Source organism: Natrix helvetica, assembly GCF_964273705.1.
Source record: "Natrix helvetica genome assembly, chromosome: 2".
Classification (NCBI taxonomy): domain Eukaryota; kingdom Metazoa; phylum Chordata; class Lepidosauria; order Squamata; family Natricidae; genus Natrix; species Natrix helvetica.
In genome coordinates, this window is record NC_138552.1 from 27301105 (window position 1) to 27326288 (window position 25184).

The window sequence follows — 25184 nt, forward strand, 5'->3', positions numbered from 1 at the left end:
TAAAACTTTCTGAATGGTTACAAGCATTCATATGTATGTGCTCTAAATTGATAACAGACGAGGCGGTATAGCACTGCTTGCTTTATTGAAGCCCTTCTGAACTACATTATATAATGTATCAACAGCATGGAAATTTCATGAATATAACAAAAGACACTAACTTTTTCTAGGAGGATATAGAGAGGAGACTATAAAGATGCTATAATGCTTGATTTTCTAATGGATGTAAAATACTTAAGTTGAGCAAAAGGGCCAGGAGGCAGAGGTGTAATGAAAAATCCTTCTAAAAACACACCAACTCCATGGATGGCAGCAATACTATAGAGCTTAGGATAGTCACCCTATACCAATTGGGGTATAATTCTGAAAACTGAAGCATTTCAAAAGAAAAACTGGAGTTGTCTTTGTTAATGGAAATAATGGGAGAGGAAGACACATAAAACAAGTTATATTTAGAATGACTTTTTGTTTCATCAAAATTGTCCATGCAGAATTATCACTCACCGAATTAATAAGAGTTGTCTAGAGAACTTCTTCATTGTAGCTGGAGGAGCAGCCACACATCAAACATTTTATTTGCATGTGTATAGACTGGGAAACTCACATTTTTTTTATTAATGCAACCTTTTCTCAGAATAAAGAGGAAATTATCAGCTATATACGATCTTTTACTTGGTTCAATTGCCTCGTCCTACAATTTTTACTCAGCAACCAAAACCACACATCTCTCTCATACGCAGTTAAATGCAGACATGAAAACTTAAGTATTCTCTCATATCTTTTGTTTTCCACCTCATTAACCATGTTAGTTAAGTATGACAAAATAACCACTTCCTTACCTTCATCAATATATATACATTCTGTACTTTGATGTGGAGAAATACAAAAAAGCAAAGATGGTTCTTCTAATGGGCTTGTGGTTCACTGTTGTGATTTTTCTCCTAGGTATTCCGGGAGGTAAGTGCTAAATTATATTTCTTCTCATTTCTGATAATATCACTTCAGAACAGTCAAGGAAAAGGTAAGAAGATAAGCTACAGTTTGTTTCAAATTTATGGATTTCTCCTTGAATTTGGGCAGTGATGAAGAGGAAATAGCTGAGGTCTCCTTCAAGGTTGAACTGATACTGACAGTAGAAGGCCCACAGGAGAGATTCAAAACTACAGATGTTAAGAGGGTAGTTTTATTAGCGATACTAGAAAAGCAATCTAAAGGGGTGAAATGTGTTAATGGGTGCAAAAAAGAAAAAGATTGCTTTGATCGGTTGGTGATAAGCCACCATAGCACAAACTGAGAGCACTTTGTATGATGAAACATTTACATGTTGTGTTGCTCCTTTTTCCTCTTTAGCTAATGGATTAACTTAAAGTTGTATTTTGTGACTCATGCTTAGCTTGGCTTCTCCATTCTATTTAGATCACTGTGCCCAGATCATTGGAGGAAAAGAATCAATTCCACATTCAAGACCTTTTATGGCCAAGATCAAAGACTCAAAGGGGGGCTTTTGTGGGGGGACCCTGATCAAACCAAACTGGGTATTAACAGCAGCTCACTGCAAAATGTAAGTTTGGAAGTTGTGCTAGGTTTTTATTTATTTCTTTTTAAAATCTTGTTTTATATATATATTTGTATATGTATATGTAAGTGTGTGTGTGTGTACATACATACATACATACATACATACATACATACATACATACATACATACATACATATATTTCATTCAAGCATAACATAGTCCTGCAATTTAGGGATGAGCAAAACCTAAGGTTTCAACCCAAGCAAAATTGGCAGCTGGGTTTCATCTTTCAGATAAATTGTTCATTATCCCAGCTTCTTGGCATAAATTCTAGGGGTGACAATGAATCAAAGAAATCCAATCTGTGTATGTGTATTTACCTATAGGTTACTAGAATTTTTCAATACAATAAATACGTACAAAAAGAGATTGAAAATAGGAAAAGGGGGAAAAACAGAAAATGAAGAAAATACACATTCTTTCTATCAAGTAATTATCACTTTATTATTTTCACCATTCTTTGTCCTTTTTTAATTCCCAAATGAAGAAATCGTCAGTTTAATCTTTTCTTCTTTCTTCTCTATGTAAGGTAACCAGCTTTTCAAAAGATTTTTTTCTTTTTTCTTTCTTTCCCTGTATCCAGATTGGAAAGACTTTGCTATTTTTTCAAGTTCGGTTAATGTTATAATCCTAACATCTATTGTAGGTATTTCATTACTTTCACAATCTCTTGCATGCAATAATCTTGCCACAGTTACCATATGCAAAATTGGTTTCTCATACGTCTTTTCTAATTCCATGATCATAAAACCCAATAAGAATAATTCTGACCATACACACACACATACACCCCTATGGTTGGGGTCTAGCCAGATGAAGGGCCATAAACCACAGTAGGGAGAAACTGGGATAAACCAAAAACCTTGATTAAATAGCAGACAAGATTGTGCTGGCATACTTATTAGCCATAGATTGGAATCAACTTTCATAGATGATATTCGAGAATTTAGAAGCCCTCTTCCAATTGTTTCTATTCCATGTAGAGCAAAGCATGACATTAATAGCACACGCCTCCCTGCACATTATTGGTGTTCTTGTTTTTCTGAAAATTGCAAATAATTTGACCTCCCTTTGATTTTCCATCTCCCGAATATCCATATATAGCTGTGAATATTCAAGTATTGTAATTTATTTTTGAACCTAGCCAGAAATAGGCCATTGAAAATATTTTGCATCTTCTATCAAAATATATATTTACTTTCACTGTTGAAATAATACTCCAATGAAAATTGAAGTAAAGCCTGCTGTGTCCAAATTTTAAATTTATGTGCCACCATATAAACAATGTTAAATACAGTAGAATTTACTTCTGAAGAAACACAGAAGATTGAACTGTCAAATGATAAAACTTAATATCCTTCAGCTGAGATTATAACGTATTATCCTTGCTAGAAATGAATTTTACTCAATTCTTATTTACCCTCTTTGCTTTTTAGAACAGAGGAAACTGAAGTTTTTCTTGGAATTCATTCAGAAAAAGACAAAACAAAACAAGTTTTCAAAGTTAATAAGAACATTCCTCACCCGAACTATAATAAGGGCACAAAGGAGAATGACATTATGCTTCTTCAGGTATATTCTAAGGGTTATACATAAATAATATACATATGAAGGACAGCAAGAATGGTTTCTCCTTTTCTTTATGGATACAGGGAGTCCATTTGGGACTGGAACTAAAGCCTTTGTTATGGGAAGGGGTGAATGTCAGCTACCCTGCTACTAGCTGCAAAGGGGGTGGGGCCAGTGGAGAATTTTTCATTACAGCTTTGCAACTACGGTCTGGCTTTGCTTATCTCTAAGGTTATTTCTTCTAACTTCGGAGGCAGAGCCAGAGTTGCCTAGCTACAAGGGGGTTGAGCTATACAATTAGTTTCAATTTGCTGCTTCACGCGCTTTTGCCTCAGATCTTGCCTGAAACTTATTGCATTCAGTTCTCTCATAGCAAAGGTACCTTTTCTCTAAATCTATGGAGCCAAAGGTTTCTCTTTTCTAGGGAATGAATGGAGGCAGCCCTGACACAGCTATACATACCCTTGCAGAAAGCTGTATACAATAATACAATAGTAGAGTTGGAAGGGACCTTGGAGGTCTTCTAGTCCAACCCCCTGCCTAGGCAAGAAACCCTATACCGTTTTAGGCAAATGGCTATCCAACATCTTCAGGGATTTAGCTCTAGCCTTGAAAATGGTGGGTGAATAAAAGAAACAATTATTGACTCATGTTGTTGATTTGGCCTACCTCAAAGGGATGACAAACAGCCCATAAGAGGAGCCTAACAATTGAAGCCCATTTCATTGGCATAGGAACCACCACTGACGATGGCAGCAGTGGAAAAAAGAGTATTCTCATGTGTTGGAAACATGCTTTTCCCTTTCATTTCAGAAATGGAGAGCAGGAGGTAGGAATTCTTATTTCTATATAAATGACCAGCAGGTGTGAAATTACCCATATTGAAGAAGTTCAAAGTATTCATTTTGTTATTATTATGGTTTCCTTTTATTGCAAGGGGCTCAAATGGTATAAATGTTGCTTCTCATACCCATTGCATTTCCACAATATTGTAATGTAGGTCAGGCTGAGATAGGGTGACTCTCCAAGGTGTAAGTCTAACATATGATGAATTACACACCATATTGACTGTTAATGTAAGAGTTAACTTTTTCTGCCTTCCCTCTTGTCTCATTTAAGCTTAATAAACAAGCAAAACTTAACAAGAATGTTGCCATCGTCAAGCTTCCTCGGGTGTATAGTGACCTCAAGCCAGGAACACAGTGTCTGGTAGCTGGTTGGGGAATTACTGAGAGTAAAGCAGTATCATTTGTTCTCCGTGAAGTTAATGTCACTGTCATTCCAAGAAACATCTGCAATGATCAAAATCACTATAATTCCAATCCAAAAGTGACAATGAATATGGTCTGTGCCGGTGACGAGAAAGGACACAAGGATGCATGTGAAGTAAGTCCTACGCTACCAGTATAACAACTGTAAAATTAGTAAAATCTTCCAATCATAAGGTCAATTGCAAAAAAACATCTGGAATTATATATCCTCCCAGACTGGCAGCATTATGGTACTTTTTAAAAAAGTACAGGCAGTCCTTGACTTATCAGCCTGACACTGAAGCCAAAATTTCTGTTGCCAAGTGAGACAGTTATTAAGTGAATTTTACTTCATTTTACAAATTTTCTTGCCACAGTTGTTAAATGAACTTTGCAACTTTGAATGAAGTAAATGAACTGTTTTAAGTCAAAGACTACCTGTACTTATCGATGGAGCACTTTGGGGGGGAGGGGGCACCAGAGAATGTGAATTTTTTGGAACACTAGCCTGAAATGTAGCTGACACCTTGTCTGCCTAAATATGGCCACATTCTTCACCTATTCAGAATTCACACTTGCAGAATAGATTGTATCTATATGCAACTAAATGCATTTGGTCATTTCCACATCCAGAAAGCAGTGATGGGAGTGAGCTAAAGCACAAACACACAGACAGATACATGCACACAGAAACACTCGCACCTATTTCCTCTCCCCTCCGCTTCTCCTTCAAAGGTGTTGGGGAAAATATATATTTTGGCTTAAATTCATGTTCTGGTATTGCGAAATAAGGACAAGTATAAATGTAGAGGGGGCAGCAGAGTATGAAAAAAAGTCAATATGGAAGCCATAACTAGGCAATCGAAGTCCTGCCACTTTTTTACATGCTTCAGGGCAGAAGGTTGATTCTGTGACCAGGATGGGCATATTTCTCCACACCTGGCCTTGGAGGGTCAAGGTATCCTAGAGTGAAGGGACGCCTACTGAGAAAGCATCCTCTGGCTCCCTTTTTCCAGTCACCTGAATGGGGCACTTGCAGGGGGCCCTCCCAGCCAGCCAAAATTGGAAAATTGGAAACACTGTATCAGTCCGATGGGCAGCATAGAGATTTAGTGAACAAATCAATGAAATACGACTACTGCAAATAATGCAAAATTTCCTCCTTTTCTCCCTTGCACAGGGTGATTCTGGTGGTCCTTTGATGTGCAAAGGGAAACAAAGAGGCATCGTTTCCTTTGGTAAAAAATGTGAAAAGCCTCTGTATGCTGGGGTCTACACCCGTCTGACAAAGGAATATTCTCATTGGATAAAGAGAGTTATAAAAGGCAATGAATAGAATTATCGTTTGATGTTGACATTCTTTTTTATTATATTCATTCCTTATAATTCCTTTAAGACAATCTTTTCCAGCCTTTTCCCTCCAGATGTACCTGACTAGGCACACCATACTCAGCCAACACAAAATCATTGAGCCTGAAAGCTAAAAGTAACAGTAATTTCAGCTAAATTCATCTAGAGGGTAACTGATCAGTTTGGGTATTTAGGTTTTCTATTTAAATGCATTTTTAAACAAAGTTTTCTTTTCCTTTATAAAAGCTAAGCACAAGTTCTAGAAATTATTTCTCTTTATTTTTCTCTCTGTGTGTGCACTTACTCTGCTAGATAAAGTTATTCCAATGTTTATTACAAATGGAATGGTAGCTTATTTCCAGAAAGCAGAAGAAAATAAATCCTTGTTGAAAACCATCTTGTTATTGGTTCTTTTGTTCTCATTGTTCATCTGTGCTATGTATCCAGTGTTCGCTTGTGGCAAACCTCAGACTTTTCCTGCATTTGGAAGAATGAATTTCTGTGCTGGGAATGGCTTTTAAATGCATAATAACATAGGGGGTTCCAGGGTGGGGGGAGGGGCTAGTCAGACTGAGGGAGGGACCAATGTCAAGCCGGCGGATGGAGTTAATAAGGAAGTGAGCGGAGCCATTAAGGGGGGGGAGCAGTGATATTCCAGAAGAGGGTCTTTTGATTCCAATGGTCGTGGGGAGGGGCAGGTGCGAGGATAGTCAGATAACTTATCGCCGGTTGGGAGCCGGGGCCGTGGTCGTTGGGTACGGCCGGTCATATGTCCCAACCCCCGCAATCTAGGTGGTCAGGACCTACAGAGCCAGGGCCTGAGACTGATGTTATGCAATGCCAGGTCCGTTGTCAACAAAGCCCCCCTCATTAACGACTTGGTGTCAGAGGGGGAGCCGGACCTGGCAGGAATCATGGAGACCTGGCTGGGCCAGGAGGGAGGTCTCCCCCTTGTGGAAATGTGCCCGCCAGGTTACCGCGCATTTCATCAGTCACGGGCACTAGGCAGGGGTGGTGGGGTAGCAGTCATTGTAAGGGAAGGTCTCGAGCCGAGAGAGACCACTGTGCCACAGATAATCGGTTGTGAGTCCCTATGCATGAAATGGGGCCCAAGGAGACAGTTGGGCTTGCTGATTGTATACCTGGCTCCTCGCTATGCATCAGCAGCCCTGCCCGAGCTCCTCGAGGTGATCGCCGAGATGGCAGTTGAGACCCCCAGGCTGTTGGTCATGGGGGACTTTAACTTGCCATCAGTAGGGGAGACATCTGAGGTAGCTCGGGAGTTCATGGCTTCCATGACAGCCATGGACCTGACCCAGGTAATTCAGGGCCCCACACACAAGGGAGGTCACACACTGGATCTTATCTTTGTCTCTGGCCGGTGGAGGAGTGATCTGGGAGTAGGGGATTTAGTTATTACACCCCTGTCATGGTCAGACCACTCACTTCTCCGGCTCGACTTCCCAGCCGCTACTCCCCATCGTGGGGAGGCGGAACCGGAATGTCCAAGATGGTTCCACCCCAGACGCCTGATGGAACCTGATAGGTTCCAGATGGAGCTTGGGCCATTTCCTGTAGCCCTGACCCGCACCCGGATGGAGGACCTAGTGGCTGCATGGAACAGTGCGGCCACTGGGGCCCTGGACCGGGTTGCGCCTTTGCGGCCTCTCTTGCGGCAGCGAACCACCCAGGCCCCTTGGTTTACCGAGGAGCTGAGGGTGATGAAGCGCCGCAAGAGACGCCTAGAGAGCAGATGGAGATCGTTACACTCTGAATCTGACCGATCACAGGTGAGAGCCCATTTATGGACTTACCTTGTGGCGTTAAGAGTGGCCAAGCGCCAGTATTGTGCCACCCTTATTGCGTCCGCAGATAACCGCCCTGCCGCCCTGTTTGGGGTAACCCGCTCCCTCCTTCAACAGAGGCCGCGGGAAGCCCCTTTGCAGGGTAGAGCAGAGGAATTTAGGGAGTATCTGCAGGACAAAATCGCTCAGATTCGAAGCGAGTTGGTCTCTACTAGTGGTCTAGAGGGGACGTCGGAGGTGGGTCTTGAGGCTCCACTCTGGGAGGAGTTTGACTCTGTTACTTCCGACGATATGGACAGGCTGCGTAGGTGACTGCGAGCCACCACATGTTTACTGGACCCGTGTCCCTCCTGGCTTGTACTGGCATCCTTGGAGGTCACACAAGGCTGGCTCCAGGAGTTAGTTAACGGTTCTTTGAGTGAGGGGTTCTTGCCGGCCATCCTGAAAGAGGCGGTGGTGAGGCCCCTACTCAAGAAGCCTTCCCTGGACCCAGCTGTGTTAGCCAACTACCGTCCCGTCTCCAACATTTGCTTCCTGGCGAAGGTTGTAGAGAGTATGGTGGCACAACAGTTTCCATGCCATCTAGAGGAAACTGATTATCTGGACCCGTGCCAGTCCGGTTTCCGGCCCGGCCACAGCACGGAGACGACATTGGTCGCGTTGGTGGATGATCTCTGGAGGGCCAGTGATGGGGGTTGCTCCTCCATCCTGGTCCTACTAGACCTCTCAGCGGCTTTTGATACCATCGACCATGGTATCCTATTGCATTGACTGGAGGGGCTGGGGGTGAGGGGCACCGTTCTGCGGTGGTTCACCTCCTACCTCTCTGGCCGACTGCAATTTGTATTGGCAGGGGGGCAGAGGTCGACCTCGAGGCCGCTCACTTGTGGGGTGCCACAGGGGTCGGTCCTCTCACCTCTCCTGTTCAATGCATATATGAAGCCGCTGGGCGAGATCATTCGTGGGTTCGGGGTAGATTACCATCTGTACGCGGATGATACCCAGCTGTACATCTCTACCCCGAACCACCCCAACGATTCCGTCAAAGTGATGTCCCGGTGTCTGGAAGCCGTATGGATCTCGATGGGAAGTAACAGACTCAAGCTCAACCCGTCCAAGACGGAGTGGCTGTGGCTACCGGCACCCCAGTTCAACCAGCTGATTCCATCACTGGCCATTGGGGGTGAACATCTCGCCCCCGTGGATCGGGTACACAATTTGGGCGTCCTCCTAGATGCCCGGCTGTCAATGGACGACCATGTGACAGCCGTGGCAAGGGGGGCGTTTCACCAGGTTCGCCTGGTGCACCAATTGCGTCCCCTATTGGACCAGAACACCCTTCGCACAGTCACCCATGCGCTTGTGACGTCCCGGCTAGACTACTGTAACACTCTCTACATGGGGCTCCCCTTGAGATGCACCCGAAGACTGCAGTTGGTTCAGAATGCAGCAGCGCGGGCAGTCTCGGGAGTTGCTAGATACTCCCACGTAACACCTCTCCTGCGCGAGCTGCACTGGCTACCGTAGCTTTTCGGGTGCGTTTCAAGGTGCTGATTATCATCTTCAAAGCGCTCCATGGCACAGGGCCTAGCTATTTGCGGGATCGTATCCTGCCCCACACATCCCTTCGGCCGATTCGCTCACACACAGAGGGACTCCTCCGGGTGCCGTCCACTAGGCTGTGCCAGCGGGCAGCGCCCAGAGGAAGGGCCTTCTCTGTGATGGGCCCGACCCTCTGGAATGACCTTCCCCCTGATATTAGAACAACCACGGACCTCCGCTCCTTCCGTAACAAGCTAAAAACCCACCTGTTTAATCTAGCCGGCTTGGCCTAATTCCAGCTCTCCCACCTCAGTCTGTATTTTTAAATTTCGTGGGTGGTCTTAGGCTAAGTTTTTAATTTTTATAAATTTGTACAGGGGTTTAAAGTTTAATTCGATTTTAACTATATGTATGATTATTTGTATTGTTTTTAATTTGGTACCTGTACACCGCCCCGAGTCCCATCGGGGAGAGGGGGCAGTCTAGAAATCAAATAAATAAAATAATAAATAATAAAATAATTGGACTTCTCTTATAATTGGAGGTATCTTGGAATTGCAAAATTACCAAATATACATACATGAGTCCTTTATCATTTGAGACTTCTTATGGATCTGTACACCACTTTTATGAGTGGTGATGTGAGACCACTTGAAAGCATCGGAACCACTTGCCACTTCAATGTTTTCAAACAAAGGTTGGACAACTATTTGTCTGAGATGATATGAGGCAGAGGATTGACTTCAAGAGTAGTTTATCTGTAAGGCATGACATATATGATAAACATACGGTGGAGGAAGTGAGAGGAGACCAAGCCAAAAAGCTCAATTTTTTTCATGCACTGCTCGGGGAAAAAAAGTCAAGGAGTGATCTTGACTTTGTTAAGGATTTGGAGAGAAATTAGAACAGAGAGCTGTATACACTTCCTCCAGGATATGTACAGAGAAAGCCAAATGTATACGATAAACTTGATAGGACTTGCACTCCAGTCACAAATAGGATGAGGAAGAAGAGATAACAATTTTGGTTCATCTAGTGAGGGGCTGGACCTGAATAAGTGGACTGAAAGTGTTCTCAGCCGTCAGATTGTATCACCAAAATCATGTGAATGTGCTCTGCAAGTTAAAACAATAATAATGCCTAACCTCAAAGCAAACCTTTCATAATGTATCTATTGGCTTCCAAGATTCTCTGTGGAGCATTTCAAATAGTAGCACCTACCACTAATAAAGAGCATGGTAAATTTACCCGCTTTTCTTTATAAGACATTAAAATGCCCAAGCCAGTCTATTCTATATAATAAAGAGTTTTCCCCTTCAGCTCCAGGGTGATGGGATTAAGGCATGATAGTATTAGCCCTTTGCCCCATTCATCACATGGCATCTGGAAACTCAAACCTGGCCCCATGGGAGTCTCACAACCAATCAGAATACATTTTCTTAAACAGGAACAGGAAACAGAGAGGTGGGGCCAAACAGAGAGTATAAAGCCAGGAACTTTCACCCCTTCTTTCTCTCTTTCTTCTTCTTCACCCAACATGGAAGCATGTGATCAACCTTTCTGTTCAGGACTCAAGCCATGTGATCATGTCCACCATTAAACCATCTTTCCAAGCAGACTCCATGTCTCCAGTGTCTTTTTCCCCACTTGGAGCTGAACCCAGAAGGACATTTCTTCCAACAAAGCCTTCCAGATATTTCTGCTCATAAACTGAAACAAAAAATTTATTTCTTTTTCATTCAATTCCATATCTGAACCAGTTCCTCTGAAGCCATGTTTCAAACAAGAATGAATAGAGAGGGGGTGGGGGCGGTGGGGTGTGTGTAGTGTAGTGCAATGTTTGAACCCTACCAATATATTTGAAAGAATACAATATACTATGAAAAAATATTCTATGCTGGGATCCGATAGATATCTGAGTTTTTTTGTCAGGCTAAATTCAAGATGCTGGTTTCTATCTATCAAGACACTTGAGATGACAGATCTTTTTCTTTCCAGGATTTGCAATGAGAGGCCAGTCCCATGTCCTGTGTTCTAGATAAGTGAAATTGGAAAATGCGTTGCTTTTTTTATAGCATTTCCCAACCAAGGACTCTTACCTCGATTAACTTTTAAATGGCTGATGAAGACAACATTGTTTGGTGGAACTTTTAATAGTCAATCCTCCTTTATGCGTTTATAATTATTATTTTTATTTCCAAGGTATAACCTAATAAGAATAACATTTTAAAAAGTTAAAATAATATTTTGATCATTTGTACCAGGATTGTTCAATATAATGTCACCAGATTTATCAAGATTACAATACCTAGAGGTCTGTGATGGTTGGCCATTCTGAACAGCACCATGTACAGAAGAGTGTATAAAGTTAGAGCCCAGCTTATTTTGGTACTACAAAGAAGGTGAATTATGAATTTGGGTTTAAGAGTAGCCTTAAACTGGAAAAGAAAGAAAAAGAAAGAAAGAATGAATGAATGAATGAATGAATGAAAGAAAGAAAGAAAGAAATAAAGAAAGAAAGAGGGAGGGAGGGAGGGAAGAAAGGAGGGAGGGAGAATTTGTGGGTTGCAAATGCTCAGCATTCCTTTTATTCTGTTTTATTACATTATCTATCATCCACACCAAGTAAACCAAATAGGTATCACAACCAGATAAAATAATTCCATTTTTATAAGGCTAAATTGACAGAATCATGCAAGTCTGAAAGTTCAATTTTCCCTCATCTCCTTTACAGCCCAAGAAACTGGGGAGGGTCTCTCCTGAGTCCCTTGCTCTGCCTATCATGTAACTGTGTGTTTTTCTGACTCTTACCTGACCATTCTCTTTGCAGTGTCTCTTTGCTTGGTCTCCCAGGTCTTTCCCACCTCCCTACCATTACATCACCAGAATGCCCTATATTTTTTACACTAACAATAATAGTTCAGCACAAGGACATTTTTTTCCACAAATGAGTATTAGATAGTAGACTACAACCTTCTTTCTTAAAAAAGTACCTTTATGGTATCTTCTGCAACATGTTGGAAATAAGGGGGGTAAACTTGGATGGAGTATAATTTGTGTAATCTCACAATATAAGAATTCTTTGGAAACCCAGTTTATTGGAAAGATGGTAAAATGTCTCATCTAACTAGAAAGGGATAAGGGAACAATGTAATCCAGCAACATGACTGAATATACAAGTTATATATCTGTGTTTGTGAGCCCTCCTGTGGGCAGAAAAATATGTCCCATTAACTTGGTGTTGCTCTGAGGTAATTTCTTCACGGGTGATTTATAACAGTTTATAACAAATGGTATAAGAATTTTCTAGTCCTTAGCAAATTTTAACTAGGCTCTAAACTCCTATTGGTCTTAAGCATGACTAGACAAGCATCGGACTCAGTTCTAGGAAGAAGCCACTGAAACAGCTGGTGGCTCTTTCTTGACTTAAAGGTGCAATTTCCTCTTTATACCCAGCGCAGTTTCATTCTGCTGCTGCTTTCATCCCTCTGCTGGTTTAACACATTGCTTTGTACACCTTGATCTTTTTATTGGATGACATCTTTGTTCCCACATTCTGCCACGAGAAACTCTGGTTCTCATCTTTTAACTATCATATGGCCAGCAGACTAAGATGCTATTTCAATTGATAATATGGAAAGGTAAAAAGTTCCCCCTCTCACATATGTGCTAGTTGTTCTTGACTCTAGGGGGCGTTGCTCATCTCCATTTCAAAGCCAAAGGACCAGTGCTGTCTGAAGACGTCTCCATGGTCGTGTGGCCAGCATGACTAAACACCGAAGGCTTACGGAACGTTGTTACCTTCCACCAAAGGTGGTTCTTATTTTTCAACTTGAATGTTTTCATGCTGTCTGTTAGCTATTCACTCTAACTACCATGGTTTCCACCAAGGTCCTCTGTTCTGGCAGGAACAGAGATTGAATCCTATTGGTTGAGGGGTCTGACAGCTCCCTATAAAAGGGCTGCTGTCAGACCAAGCAGTTGCTGTACATACTGTTCTACTGTTAATAAAGAGCTGTTGTTACCACAAGCCTGTCTCTGCCTTCTCAATACCCAATCTAACACTGGAGACGAAGGTGGGATTGGAAGGCAAATAGGCGAAGAAGAAAAACAGCGAATCCAGCAAGTAGATCCAGCCCAGAGCTCTCGGCGTGTCTTCGAGCGACCATTTTGAGCGGCAAACTCGAATCGCCCTCTGTACAAAAATGGCCATGCATTCCCTGCCAAGACTAAGATGCTATTTCAATTGATAATATGGAAAGGTAAAAGGTTCCCCCTCTCACATATGTGCTAGTTGTTCTTGACTCTAGGGGGTGGTGTAGATCTCCGTTTCAAAGCCAAAGAGCCAGCGCTCTCCGAAGACGTCTCTATGGTCATTTGGACGGAATGACTAAACACCAAAGGCACACGGAATGCTGTTACCCTCCACCAAAGGTGGTTCCTATTTTTCGACTTGAATTTTTACATGCTTTCGAATTGTGAGGTTGACAGAAGCTGGGACAAGTAACGGGAGCGCACTCCGTTTTGGAAATATGGAAAGAGAAATGGCTACAGCCACTGGGGGATCCATATAAGAGGAGGGCTTCAAAAAAAGATGGTTATTGTGTCTCATTGATCAAAACCCCTGCTCTTTTTTATCTGCCTTGTAGCACGACATACGTAAAAACATGTAGAGCTTCGACTGTGCACTCACAGCCACCATCTTGCCTTTTTAAACCTCCTCTGCAGATGCCCCTGGACCCACGGGTAACCAAATTAAATAAATTAGCTAAGGTCTCTCCATCCCATTTTATTGAACATGAAGCCAATGGACTAGGATGCTTAGAAGGATCTTGCCACGTTATATTCATAAGGTAGAGAAGGAAGATGCCATCATCTCGGACACAAATTCACCCATTTTCATTCAGCTGCCCACCCTGTGAAACTGGCATAATGCCTTCTCTACAAATGGAGGCACTGATTGCATAGGAAGGCATTTTACAGGAGACATTTTTTGGGGGGGGGGGCAACCTTAAGCTAGCCAGAATAATAGATGCAGCAGCATGATCCATTATGGCAGTGACGTGCAGTCAGGTGAGGCAAGTGAGGCACAGCCTCACCACTCTCATCATGAAAAAAAAAAGTAAAAGGAAAAAGCTGAGCTAGTTGCTGCCTCACCGTGGATGACTCTGCTTAACCTCACTGGTGCTCTCCCTCCCCAAGTGTAGTGACTTCCTCCCCAGGCCCCCATTCATTTCTCTCTCAAACACACACAGCTGGATAAAACTATATAAAAATCTAGCCCAGCTTCACTGATTACAAGTTTGAAAAGGCAACGTGGCTCCACCTGCAATCAAACTACACTTGGGGAGGGAGAGCACAAGTGAGCACTGAGGAGACCACAGGAGGAGGCAGGAAGCTAGGCAAAGAGCCAAATCAAACTGCACTTGGGGAGGGAGAGCACAAGTGAGCACTGAGGAGACCACAGGAGGAGGCAGGAAGCCAGGCAAAGAGCCATGCTGTAGTACACACACTTCCCCCCAGCCTCTTTCTTTTGGAAGGCTCGGCTTGGCTCCCCTCCGGCTTCTCCTCTCACCCCAGCCTGCCAGCAGGAGGTGGTGGGTGGGCTTTATTGTGTTCCAGGCATTTCCCACCCAGACAGCAGGCTGCATTTGCAATGGTGGAGGTGTTTGGGAAAGGCAGCAGGGGAATGTGAGGGGTGGGGGATGGCAGAGGAGCTGCTTTCAAGCCACTGGAAAAGATATCCAATCCAACATTTTTGTGTGTGGGGGTTTGTTTGAGAGTGAGTGAGAGAGGGAAGGGGTAGGAGAGATAGTCCAATCCAACTTCTCTCTGTGTGTGTGTGTGTTTGAGAGAGGGGGAGGAAGGGAGAGAGGGAGGAAGGAGGGGAAGGAGAAGAAAAAGAAAAAGAAAGAAGGAGCAAAGGAGAAAAACAAATGCTGTCGCTTTAAATTGGAACTGAGCATGCCTGGCTGTGGAATTCTGGGAGTTGAAGTCCACAAGTCTAAAAATATTTGAAACCCAGCACTGTGTCAGTGCCTCACCAGTCATAAACCTCACCGCACGTCACTGCATTATGGCCATGATGGCAAATCTGGTCTTCAAATGATCAGCATAAAACTTTCTGAATGGTTACAAGCATTCATATGTATGTGCTCTAAATTGATAACAGACGTGGCAGTATAGCACTGCTTGCTTTATTGAAGCCCTTCTGAACTACATTATATAATGTATCAATAGCATGGAAATTTCATGAATATAACAAAAGACACTAACTTTTTCTAGGAGGAGATAGAGAGGAGACTATAAAGATGCTATAAGGGTAAGGGTGGCGGGGTGGCGGTAATCATACGGGAGAGTCTGGAACCGAAGGAGTTCACTGTGCCTCAGATCTCCAGGTGTGAGTCCCTTGGTGTGAAATGGGGCCCAGGGAGGCAGTTGGGCTTGCTGATTGTATACTTGGCTCCTCGCTATGCATCAGCAGCCCTGCCTGAGCTCCTCGAGCTGATCGCGGAGATGGCGGTTGATACCCCCAAACTTGTGGTTATGGGGGATTTCAACCTGCCGTCGACGGGCGAAGTATCCGAGGTGGCTTGGGAGTTCATGGCTTCCATGACAGCCATGGACCTGACCCAATTAATTCAGGGCCCCACACACGAAGGTGGGCACACACTGGACCTTGTTTTTGTCTCTGGACAGTGGACGGGTGATTTGGGAATAGGGGATCTAGTTATTGCACCCCTGTCATGGTCAGATCACTCATCTCTCCGGCTCGACTTCCCCGGCACTACCCCCCACCGCGGGGAGGCAGAACCTGATTGTCCCAGATGGTTCCGCCCCAGGCGACTGATGGAACCGGATAAGTTCCAGACGGAGCTTGGGCCACTTCCTGTAGCCCTGACCCACTCCCGGACAGAGGACCTAGTGGCTGCTTGGAATAGGGCGGCTGCTGGGGCCTTGGACCGGGTAGCGCCTTTGCGGCCTCTCCTGCGGCAACGAACCACCCTGGCTCCTTGGTTCACCGAGGAGCTGAGGGTGATGAAACGCCACAAGAGACGCCTAGAAAGCAGGTGGAGGTCCTCACGCTCCGAATCTGACCGAACACAGGTAAGAGCCTATTTACGGACCTACCTTGTGGCACTGAGAGCGGCCAAACGTAGATACTGTGCCACTCTCGTTGCGTCCGCAGATAACCGCCCTGCCGCCCTGTTTCGGGTGACTCGCTCCCTCTTATCTCAGAGGCCGCGGGAAGCCCCTTTGCAGGGTAGAGCAGAGGAGTTTGGGGAATATCTGCAGGACAAAATCGCTCAGATCCGGAGTGGGTGGGCCCCCTTCAGCAGACCAGGGGAGACGTTGGAAGCAAGTCCTGAGACACCACTCTGGGAGGAGTTTGACTCTGTTGTCCCCGAGGATTTGGACAGGTTGCGTGGGTGACTGCGAGCCACCACATGTTTATTGGACCCGTGTCCCTCCTGGCTTGTACTGGCATCCTGGGAGGTTACACGAGGCTGGCTCCTGGGTCTGGTGAACGCTTCACTTGAGGAGGGGTCATTGCCGGCCGCCTTGAAAGAGGCGGTGGTGAGGCCCCTGCTCAAGAGGCCTTCCCTGAATCCGGTGGAGCTAGCCAATTATCATCCCGTCTCCAACCTTCCCTTTTTAGTGAAGGTTGGAGAGAGTGTGGTGGCACAACAGTTCCCACATCACCTGGAGGAAACTGACTATCTAGACCCGCGCCAGTCCGGCTTCCGACCTGGTCACAGCACGGAGACGGCCTTGGTCGCGTTGGTAGATGATCTCTGGAGGGCCAGAGATAGGGGTTGCTCCTCTATCCTGGTCCTATTAGATCTATCAGCGGCTTTCGATACCATCGACCATGGTATCTTATTGTGCTGGCTGGAGGAGGTGGGAGTGGGGGGCACCGTTTTGCGGTGGTTCTGCTCCTACCTCTCCGACCGGATGCAGTGTGTGTTGGCAGGGGAGCAGAGGTCGACCCTGAGGCCACTCACTTGTGGGGTGTCACAGGGGTCGGTCCTCTCGCCCCTCCTGTTCAACACATACATGAAGCCGCTGGGTGAGATCATCCGTGGTTTTGGGGTTGGATACCATCTGTACGCTGATGACACCCAGCTGTACATTTCCACCCCAAACCACCCCAACGAGGCCGTCGAAATTTATTTATTTATTTATTTTATCAGACTTATTAGTCGCCCCCTCTCCCCACAGGGACTCGGGGCGACGTACACAAGCAACGGTCTACGGACTACAAAGTAATGATGTCCCGGTGTTTGGAAGCCGTCCGGGTCTGGATGGGGGACAACAGACTCAGACTCAACCCCTCCAAGACTGAGTGGCTGTGGCTACCGGCGCCCCGGTTCAACCAGTGGATGCCATCGCTGGCCATAGGGGGCGAACAACTGCCCCCTGTGGAACGGGCGCGCAATTTGGGCATCCTCCTTGATGCCCGGCTGTCGATGGATGACCATGTGGCAGCCGTGGCGAGGGGGGCGTTCCACCAGGTTCGCCTGGTGCGCCAATTGCGCCCCCTATTGGATCGGGACGCCTTACGCACAGTCACTCATGCGCTGGTGACGTCTCGCCTGGACTACTGCAATGCTCTCTACATGGGGCTCCCCTTGAGATGCACCCAAAGACTACAGCTAGTTCAGAATGCGGCCGCGCGGGCCATCATGGGAGGGACAAGATACTCCCATATAACACCACTCCTGCGCGACCTGCACTGGCTGCCTGTGGTTTTTCGGGTGCGTTTCAAGGTGTTGGTCACTATCTTCAAAGCGCTCCATGGCATGGGACCTAGTTACCTGCGGGATCGCATCTTACCTCACACATCCTCACGACCAATCCGCTCTCACAGGGAGGGACTCCTCCAGGTGCCATCCACCAACCATGCCAGCGGGCAGCGCCTAGGAGTAGAGCCTTCTCTGTGATGGGCCCAACCCTCTGGAATGACCTCCCCCCCGATATTAGAACTACTAATGACCTCCACTCCTTCCGACAGAAGCTTAAGACCCACCTGTTCCAATTAGCTGGCTTGACTGATGTATAGTCCCATTTTTAACCTCCTGGCAAACATCTTACTGTGTAATTTTTAAGGGAATTTTAATTATATTTGTATTTTAATTTAAATTTGGTACAGCACATTCTACCTCCTCCGTTTATATGTTTTTATGTTTATATATTTATGCACATTTATTTTTGTATCTATATGGTTTTTAATATGTCTGTACACCGCCCCGAGTCCTGTTTAGGAAAGGGTGCGGTTTATAAATAAAAGTTTACTTACTTTACTTTACTATAATGCTTGATTTTCTAATGGATGTAAAATACTTAAGTTGAGCAAAAGTGCCCGGAGGAGAGGTGTAATGAAAAATCCTTCTAAAAACACACCAACTCCATGGATGGCAGCAATACTATATAGCTTAGGATAGTCGCCCTATACCAATTGGGCTATCATTTTGAAAACTGAAGCATTTCAAAAGAAAAACTGGAGTTGTCTTTGTTAATGGAAATGATGGGAGAGGAAGACACATAAAACAAGTTATATTTAGAATTACTTTTCGTTTCATCAAAATTGTCCATGCAGTATCATCACTCGGCGAATTAATAAGAGTTGTCTAGAGAACTTCTTCATTGTAGCTGGAGGAGCAGCCACACATCAAACATTTTATTTGCATGTGTATAGACTGGGAAACTAATATTTCTTTTATTAATGCAACCTTTTCTCAGAATAAAGAGGAAATTATCAGCTATATATGATGTTTTACTTGGTTCAATTGCTTCGTCCTAGAATTTTTACTCAGCAACCAAAACCACACATCTCTCTCATACACAGTTAAATGCAGACATGAAAACTTAAGTATTCTCTCATATCTTTTGTTTTCCACCTCATTAACCATGTTAGTTAAGTATGACAAAATAACCACTTCCTTACCTTCCTCAGTATATATACATTCTCTACTTTGATGTGGAGAAATACAAAAAAGCAAAGATGGTTCTTCTAATGGGCTTGTGGTTCACTGTTGTGATTTTTCTCCTCGGTATTCCAGGAGGTAAGTGCTAAATTATACTTTTTTCATTTCTGATAATGTCACTTCAGAACAATCAAGAAAAAGGTAAGAAGATAAGCTACAGTTTGTTTCAAATGTATGGATTTCTCCTTGAATATGGACTGTGATGAAAAGGAAATAGCTGAGGTCTCCTACAGGATGAACTGATACTGACAGTAGAAGGCCCACAGGAGAGATTCAAAGCTACAGTTAAGAGGGTAGTTTTATTAGCGATACTAGAAAAGCAATCTAAAGGGGTGAAATGTGTTAATAGGTGCAAAAAAGAAAAAGATTGCTTTGATCGGTTGGTGATAAGCCACCATAGCACAAACTGAGAGCACTTTGTATGATGAAACATTTACATGTTGTGTTGCTCCTTTTTCCTCTTTAGCTAATGGATTAACTTAAAGTTGTATTTTGTGACTCATGATTAGCTTGGCTTCTCCATTCTATTTAGATCACTGTGCCCAGATCATTGGAGGAAAAGAATCAATTCGACATTCAAGACCATTTATGGCCATGATCAAATACCCAGAACTTTGTGGGGGGACCCTGATCAAACCAAACTGGGTATTAACAGCAGCTCACTGCAAAATGTAAGTTTGGAAGTTTTGCTAGGTTTTTATTTCTTTCTTTTTAAAATCTTGTTTTATATATATATGTTTGTATTTGTATGTGTATGTGTATGTATGTATGTATGTATATATTTGTATATGTATATGTATATGTATATGTAAGTGTGTGTGTGTACATACATAGATACATACATACATACATACATACATACATACATACATACATACATACATACAAGCATAACATAGTCCTGCAATTTAGGGATGAGCAAAACCTAAGGTTTCAACCCAAGCAAAATTGGCAGCTGGGTATCGTCTTTCAGGTACATTGTTCACTATCCCAGCTTCTTGGCATAAATTCTAGGGGTGACAATGAATCAAAGAAATCCAATCTCTGTATATGTGTACTTACCTATAGGTTACTGGTATTTTTCAATACAATAAATACGTACAAAAAGAGATTGAAAATAGGAAAAGGGGGAAAAACAGAAAATGAAGAAAATACACATTCTTTCTATCAAGTAATTATCACTTTATTATTTTCACCATTCTTTGTCCTTTTTTAATTCCCAAATGAAGAAATCGTCAGTTTAATCTTTTCTTCTTTCTTCTCTATGTAAGGTAACCAGCTTTTCAAAAGATTTTTTTTCTTTTTCCTTTCTTTCCCTGTATCCAGATTGGAAAGACTTTGCTATTTTTTCAAGTGCAGTTAATGTTATAATCCTAAATTACATTGTAGATATTTCATTACTTTCCCAATCTCTTGCATGCAATAATCTTGCCACAGTTACCATATGCAAAATTGGTTTCTCATACGTCTTTTCTAATTCCATGATCATAAAACCCAAAAAGAATAATTCTGACCATACACACACACATACACCCCTACGGTTGGGGTCTAGCCAGATGAAGGGCCATAAACCACAGTAGGGAGAAACTGGGATAAACCAAAAACCTTGATTAAATAGCAGACAAGATTGTGCTGGCATACTTATTAGCCAGAGATTGGAATCAACTTTCATAGATGATATTCGAGAATTTAGAAGCCCTCTTCCAATTGTTTCTATTCCATGTAGAGCAAAGCATGGCATTAATAGCACATGCCTCCCTGCACATTATTGGTGTTCTTGTTTTTCTGAAAATTGCAAATAATTTGACCTCCCTTTGATTTTCCATCTCCCAAATATCCATATATAGGTGTGAATATTCATGTATTGTAATTTATTTTTGAACCTAGCCAGAAATAGGCCATTGAAAATATTTTGCATCTTCTATAAAAATATATATTTACTTTCACTGTTGAAATAATACTCCAATGAAAATTGAAGTAAAGCCTGCTGTCTCCAAATTTTAAATTTATGTGCCACCATATAAACAATGTTAAATACAATAGAATTTACTTCTGAAGAAACACAGAAGATTGAACTGTCAAATGATAAAACTTGATATCCTTCAGCTGAGATTATAACGTATTATCCTTGCTAGAAATGAATTTTACTCAATTCTTATTTACCCTCTTTTCTTTTTAGAACAAAGAAAACTGAAGTTTTTCTTGGAATTCATTCAGAAAAAGACACAACAAAACAAGTTTTCAAAGTTAATAAGAACATTCCTCACCCGAACTATAATAAGGTCACAGGGGAGAATGACATTATGCTTCTTCAGGTATATTCTAAGGGTTATACATAAGTAATATACATGTGAAGGACAGCAAGAATGGTTACTCCTTTTCTTTATGGATACATAAAGGGAGTCCATTTGGGACTGGAACTAAAGCCTCTGTTATGGGGGGCCGAATGTCAGCTACCCTGCTACTAGCTGCAAAGGGGGTGGGGCCAGTGGAGAATTTTTCATTACAGCTTTGCAACTACGGTCTGGCTTTGCTTATTTCTAAGGTTATTTCTTCTAACTTCGGAGGCAGAGCCAGAGTTGCCTAGCTACAAGAGGGTTGGGCTATACAATTAGTTTCAATTTGCTGCTTCGCGCGCTTTTGCCTCAGATCTTGCCTGAAACTTATTGCATTCAGTTCTCTCATAGCAAAGGTACCTTTTCTCTAAATCTATGGAGCCAAAGGTTTCTCTTTTCTAGGGAATGAATGGAGGCAGCCCTGACACAGCTATACATACCCTTGCAGAAAGCTGTATACAATAATACAATAGTAGAGTTGGAAGGGACCTTGGAGGTCTTCTAGTCCAACCCCCTGCCTAGGCAAGAAACCCTATACCGTTTTAGGCAAATGGCTATCCAACATCTTCAGGGATTTAGCTCTAGCCTTGAAAATGGTGGGTGAATAAAAGAAACAATTATTGACTCATGTTGCTGATTTGGCCTACCTCAAAGGGATGACAAACAGCCCATAAGAGGAGCCTAACAATTGAAGCCCATTTCATTGGCATAGGAACCACCACTGACGATGGCAGCAGTGGAAAAAAGAGTATTCTCATGTGTTGGAAACATGCTTTTCCCTTTCATTTCAGAAATGGAGAGCAGGAGGTAGGAATTCTTATTTCTATATAAATGACCAGCAGGTGTGAAATTACCCATATTGAAGAAGTTCAAAGTATTCATTTTGTTATTATTATGGTTTCCTTTTATTGCAAGGGGCTCAAATGGTATAAATGTTGCTTCTCATACCCATTGCATTTCCACAATATTGTAATGTAGGTCAGGCTGAGATAGGGTGACTCTCCAAGGTGTAAGTCTAACATATGATGAATTACACACCATATTGACTGTTAATGTAAGAGTTAATTTTTTCTGCCTTCCCTCTTGTCTCATTTAAGCTTAATAAACAAGCAAAACTTAACAAGAATGTTGCCATCGTCAAGCTTCCTCGGGTGTATAGTGACCTCAAGCCAGAAACACAGTGTCTGGTAGCTGGTTGGGGGACTACTAAGAGTGGAGGAAGACAACAATCAGATGTCCTCCGTGAAGTTAATGTCACTGTCATTGCAAGAAACATCTGCAATGATCAAAAGCACTATAATTCCAAGCCAAAAGTGACAATGAATATGGTGTGTGCTGGTGACAAGAGGGGAGGCAAGGATGCATGTAAAGTAAGTATATCTATCTACCTGCTCTGAATGTTTGAAATTCAAAAATAATATACCGAATGCAGAGTTTGAACGAATGAGTAATCCTACTTGCATGCTTCTAGTGTTCTAAGAAATCAAAGTCCTACACTACCAGTATAAGAACTGTAAAATTAGGAAAATCTTCCCATCACAAAGTCAATTGCAAAAAAACATCTGGAATTATATATCCTCCCAGACTGGCAGCATTATGGTACTTTTTAAAAAAAGTGCAGGCAGTCCTTGACTTATCAGCCTGACACTGAAGCCAAAATTTCTGTTGCCAAGTGAGACAGTTATTAAGTGAATTTTACTTCATTTTACAAATTTTCTTGCCACAGTTGTTAAGTGAACTTTGCAACTTTGAGTGAACTAAATGAACTGTTTTAAGTCAAGGACTACCTGTACTTATCAATGGAGCACTTTGGGGGGGAGGGGGCACCAGAGAATGTGAATTTTTCGGAAGCCTGAAGTGTAGCTGGCACCTTGTCTGCCTAAATATGGCCACATTCTTCACCTATTCAGAATTCAAACTTGCAGAATAGATTGTATCTTTAGGCAACTAAATGTATTTGGTCATTTCCTCATCAAGAAAGCAGTGATGGGAGTGAGCTAAAGCACAAACACACAGACAGATACATGCACACAGAAACACTCGCACCTATTTCCTCTCCCCTCCACTTCTCCTTCAAAGGTGTTGGGAAAAATATATATTTTGGCTTAAATTCATGTTCTGGTATTGTGAAATTAGGACAAGTATATATTTAGAGGGGGCAGCAGAGAATGAAAAAAAGTCAATATGGAAGCCATAACTAGGCAATTGAAGTCCTGCCACTTTTTTACCTGCTTCAGGGCAGAAGGTTGATTCTGTAACCAGGATGGGCATATTTCTCCACACCTGGCCTTGGAGGGTCAAGGTATCCTAGAGTGAAGGGACGCCTACTGAGAAAGTATCCTCTTGCCCCGTTTTTCCAGTCACCTGAATGGGGCACTTGCAGGGGGCCTCCCAACCAGCCAAAATTGGAAACACTGTATCAGTCAGATTGGCAGCATAGAGATTTAGTGAACAAATCAATGAAATAAGACTACTGCAAATAATTTCCCCTTTTTCTCCCTTGCACAGGGTGATTCTGGTGGTCCTTTGATGTACAAAGGGGAACAAAGAGGCATTGTTTCCTTTGGTGAAGAATGTGGAAATCCTCAGTATCCTGGTGTCTACACCCTTCTGACAAAGGAATATTCTCGTTGGATAAAGAGTGTTATAAAAGGCAATTAATAGAATTATCGTTTGATGTTGACATTCTTTTTTATTATATTCATTCATTATAATTCCTTTAAGACAATCTTTTCGAGCCTTTTCCCTCCAGATGTATCTGACTAGGCACACCATACTCAGCCATCACAAAATCATTGAGCCTGAAAGCTAAAAGTAACAGCAATTTCAGCTAAATTCATCTAAAGGGTAACTGGAAACACTGTATCAGTCCGATGGGCAGCATAGAGATTTAATGAATAAATAAATTAAATATGACTACTGGAATAATGCAAAATTTCTCTCCTCTCCACCCACCCCTTTTTCTCCATTGCGCAGGGTGATTCTGGTGGTCCTTTGATGTGCCAAGGGGAACAAAGAGCCATCGTTGCCTTTGGTATAGGATGTGCAAAGCCTCAGTATCCTGGTGTCTACACCCTTCTGACAGATAGATATTCGAATTGGATAAAGAGTGTTATACAACGCAATTAACAGAATTATCATTTGATGCTGACATTCTTTTTTATTATATTCATTCATTATAATTCCTTTAAGAGTATCTTTTTCCAGCCTTTTCCCTCCAGATGTATTTGACTAGTCGCACCATACTCAGCCAACACAGAAACTGCCAGCTAAAAGTAACAACAATTTCAGATAAATTCATCTACAGAGTAACTGATCAGTTTGGGTATTTAGGTTTTCTATTTAAATGCAGTTTTGTTACAAAGTTTTATTTTCCTTTATAAAAGCTAAGCAAAAGTTTCTAGAAACTATTTCTCTTTATTTTTCTCTCTGTGTGTGCACTTACTCTGCTAGATAAAGTTATTCCAATGTTTATCACAAATGGAATGGTAGCTTATTTTCAGAAAGCAGAAGAAAATAAATCCTTGTTGAAAACCATCTTGTTATTGGTTCTTTTGTTCTCATTGTTCATCTATGCTATGTATCCAGTGTTCGCTTGTGGCAAACTTCAGACTTTTCCTGCATTTGGAAGAATGAATTTCTGTGCTGGGAATGGCTTTTAAATGCATAATAACATAATTGGACTTCTCTTATAATTGGAGGTACCTTGGAATTGAAAAATTACCAAATATACATACATGAGTCCTTTATCATTGGAGACTTCT

General features: G+C 42.7%; 2 protein-coding genes across 4 annotated transcripts; both read left to right on the top strand.

Annotated features, from left to right (window-relative positions):
- The first annotated feature begins 872 nt into the window (after nucleotides 1–872).
- Nucleotides 873–6063, top strand: LOC309385807 (granzyme A-like). Its single transcript, XM_081940537.1, has 5 exons — nucleotides 873–957; nucleotides 1417–1561; nucleotides 3016–3151; nucleotides 4268–4534; nucleotides 5579–6063. Exons 1-5 carry the CDS (start codon nucleotides 897–899, stop codon nucleotides 5732–5734), a joined length of 765 nt encoding a protein of 254 aa, XP_081796663.1. The 5' UTR covers nucleotides 873–896; the 3' UTR covers nucleotides 5735–6063.
- A 13014-nt stretch (nucleotides 6064–19077) lies between these two features.
- On the top strand, nucleotides 19078–24892 carry LOC309385493 (granzyme A-like). 3 transcript variants are annotated; one of them, XM_081940004.1, is made up of 6 exons: nucleotides 19078–19162; nucleotides 19617–19755; nucleotides 21264–21399; nucleotides 22518–22790; nucleotides 23929–24073; nucleotides 24397–24457. In XM_081940004.1, exons 1-6 carry the CDS (start codon nucleotides 19102–19104, stop codon nucleotides 24399–24401), a joined length of 759 nt encoding a protein of 252 aa, XP_081796130.1. In that variant the 5' UTR covers nucleotides 19078–19101; the 3' UTR covers nucleotides 24402–24457. The 3 variants fall into 3 exon arrangements, with proteins under 3 accessions (XP_081796130.1, XP_081796129.1, XP_081796128.1); XM_081940003.1 differs by lacking the exon at nucleotides 23929–24073 and having other exon boundaries at nucleotides 24397–24892; XM_081940002.1 differs by having other exon boundaries at nucleotides 23929–24457.
- The last annotated feature ends 292 nt before the right edge of the window (nucleotides 24893–25184 follow it).

Excerpts from the sequence above, each read along its gene's own strand:
- LOC309385807 (XM_081940537.1), top strand. The coding sequence starts at position 897 with ATGGTTCTTCTAATGGGCTTGTGGTTCACTGTTGTGATTTTTCTCCTA. Across the intron at positions 3,152-4,267 it reads ATGACATTATGCTTCTTCAG|CTTAATAAACAAGCAAAACT; the intron begins GTATATTCTAAG and ends GTCTCATTTAAG. Across the intron at positions 4,535-5,578 it reads GACACAAGGATGCATGTGAA|GGTGATTCTGGTGGTCCTTT; the intron begins GTAAGTCCTACG and ends TCCCTTGCACAG.
- LOC309385493 (XM_081940003.1), top strand. The coding sequence starts at position 19,102 with ATGGTTCTTCTAATGGGCTTGTGGTTCACTGTTGTGATTTTTCTCCTC. Across the intron at positions 19,163-19,616 it reads TCTCCTCGGTATTCCAGGAG|ATCACTGTGCCCAGATCATT; the intron begins GTAAGTGCTAAA and ends CATTCTATTTAG. Across the intron at positions 19,756-21,263 it reads ACAGCAGCTCACTGCAAAAT|AACAAAGAAAACTGAAGTTT; the intron begins GTAAGTTTGGAA and ends TTTTCTTTTTAG.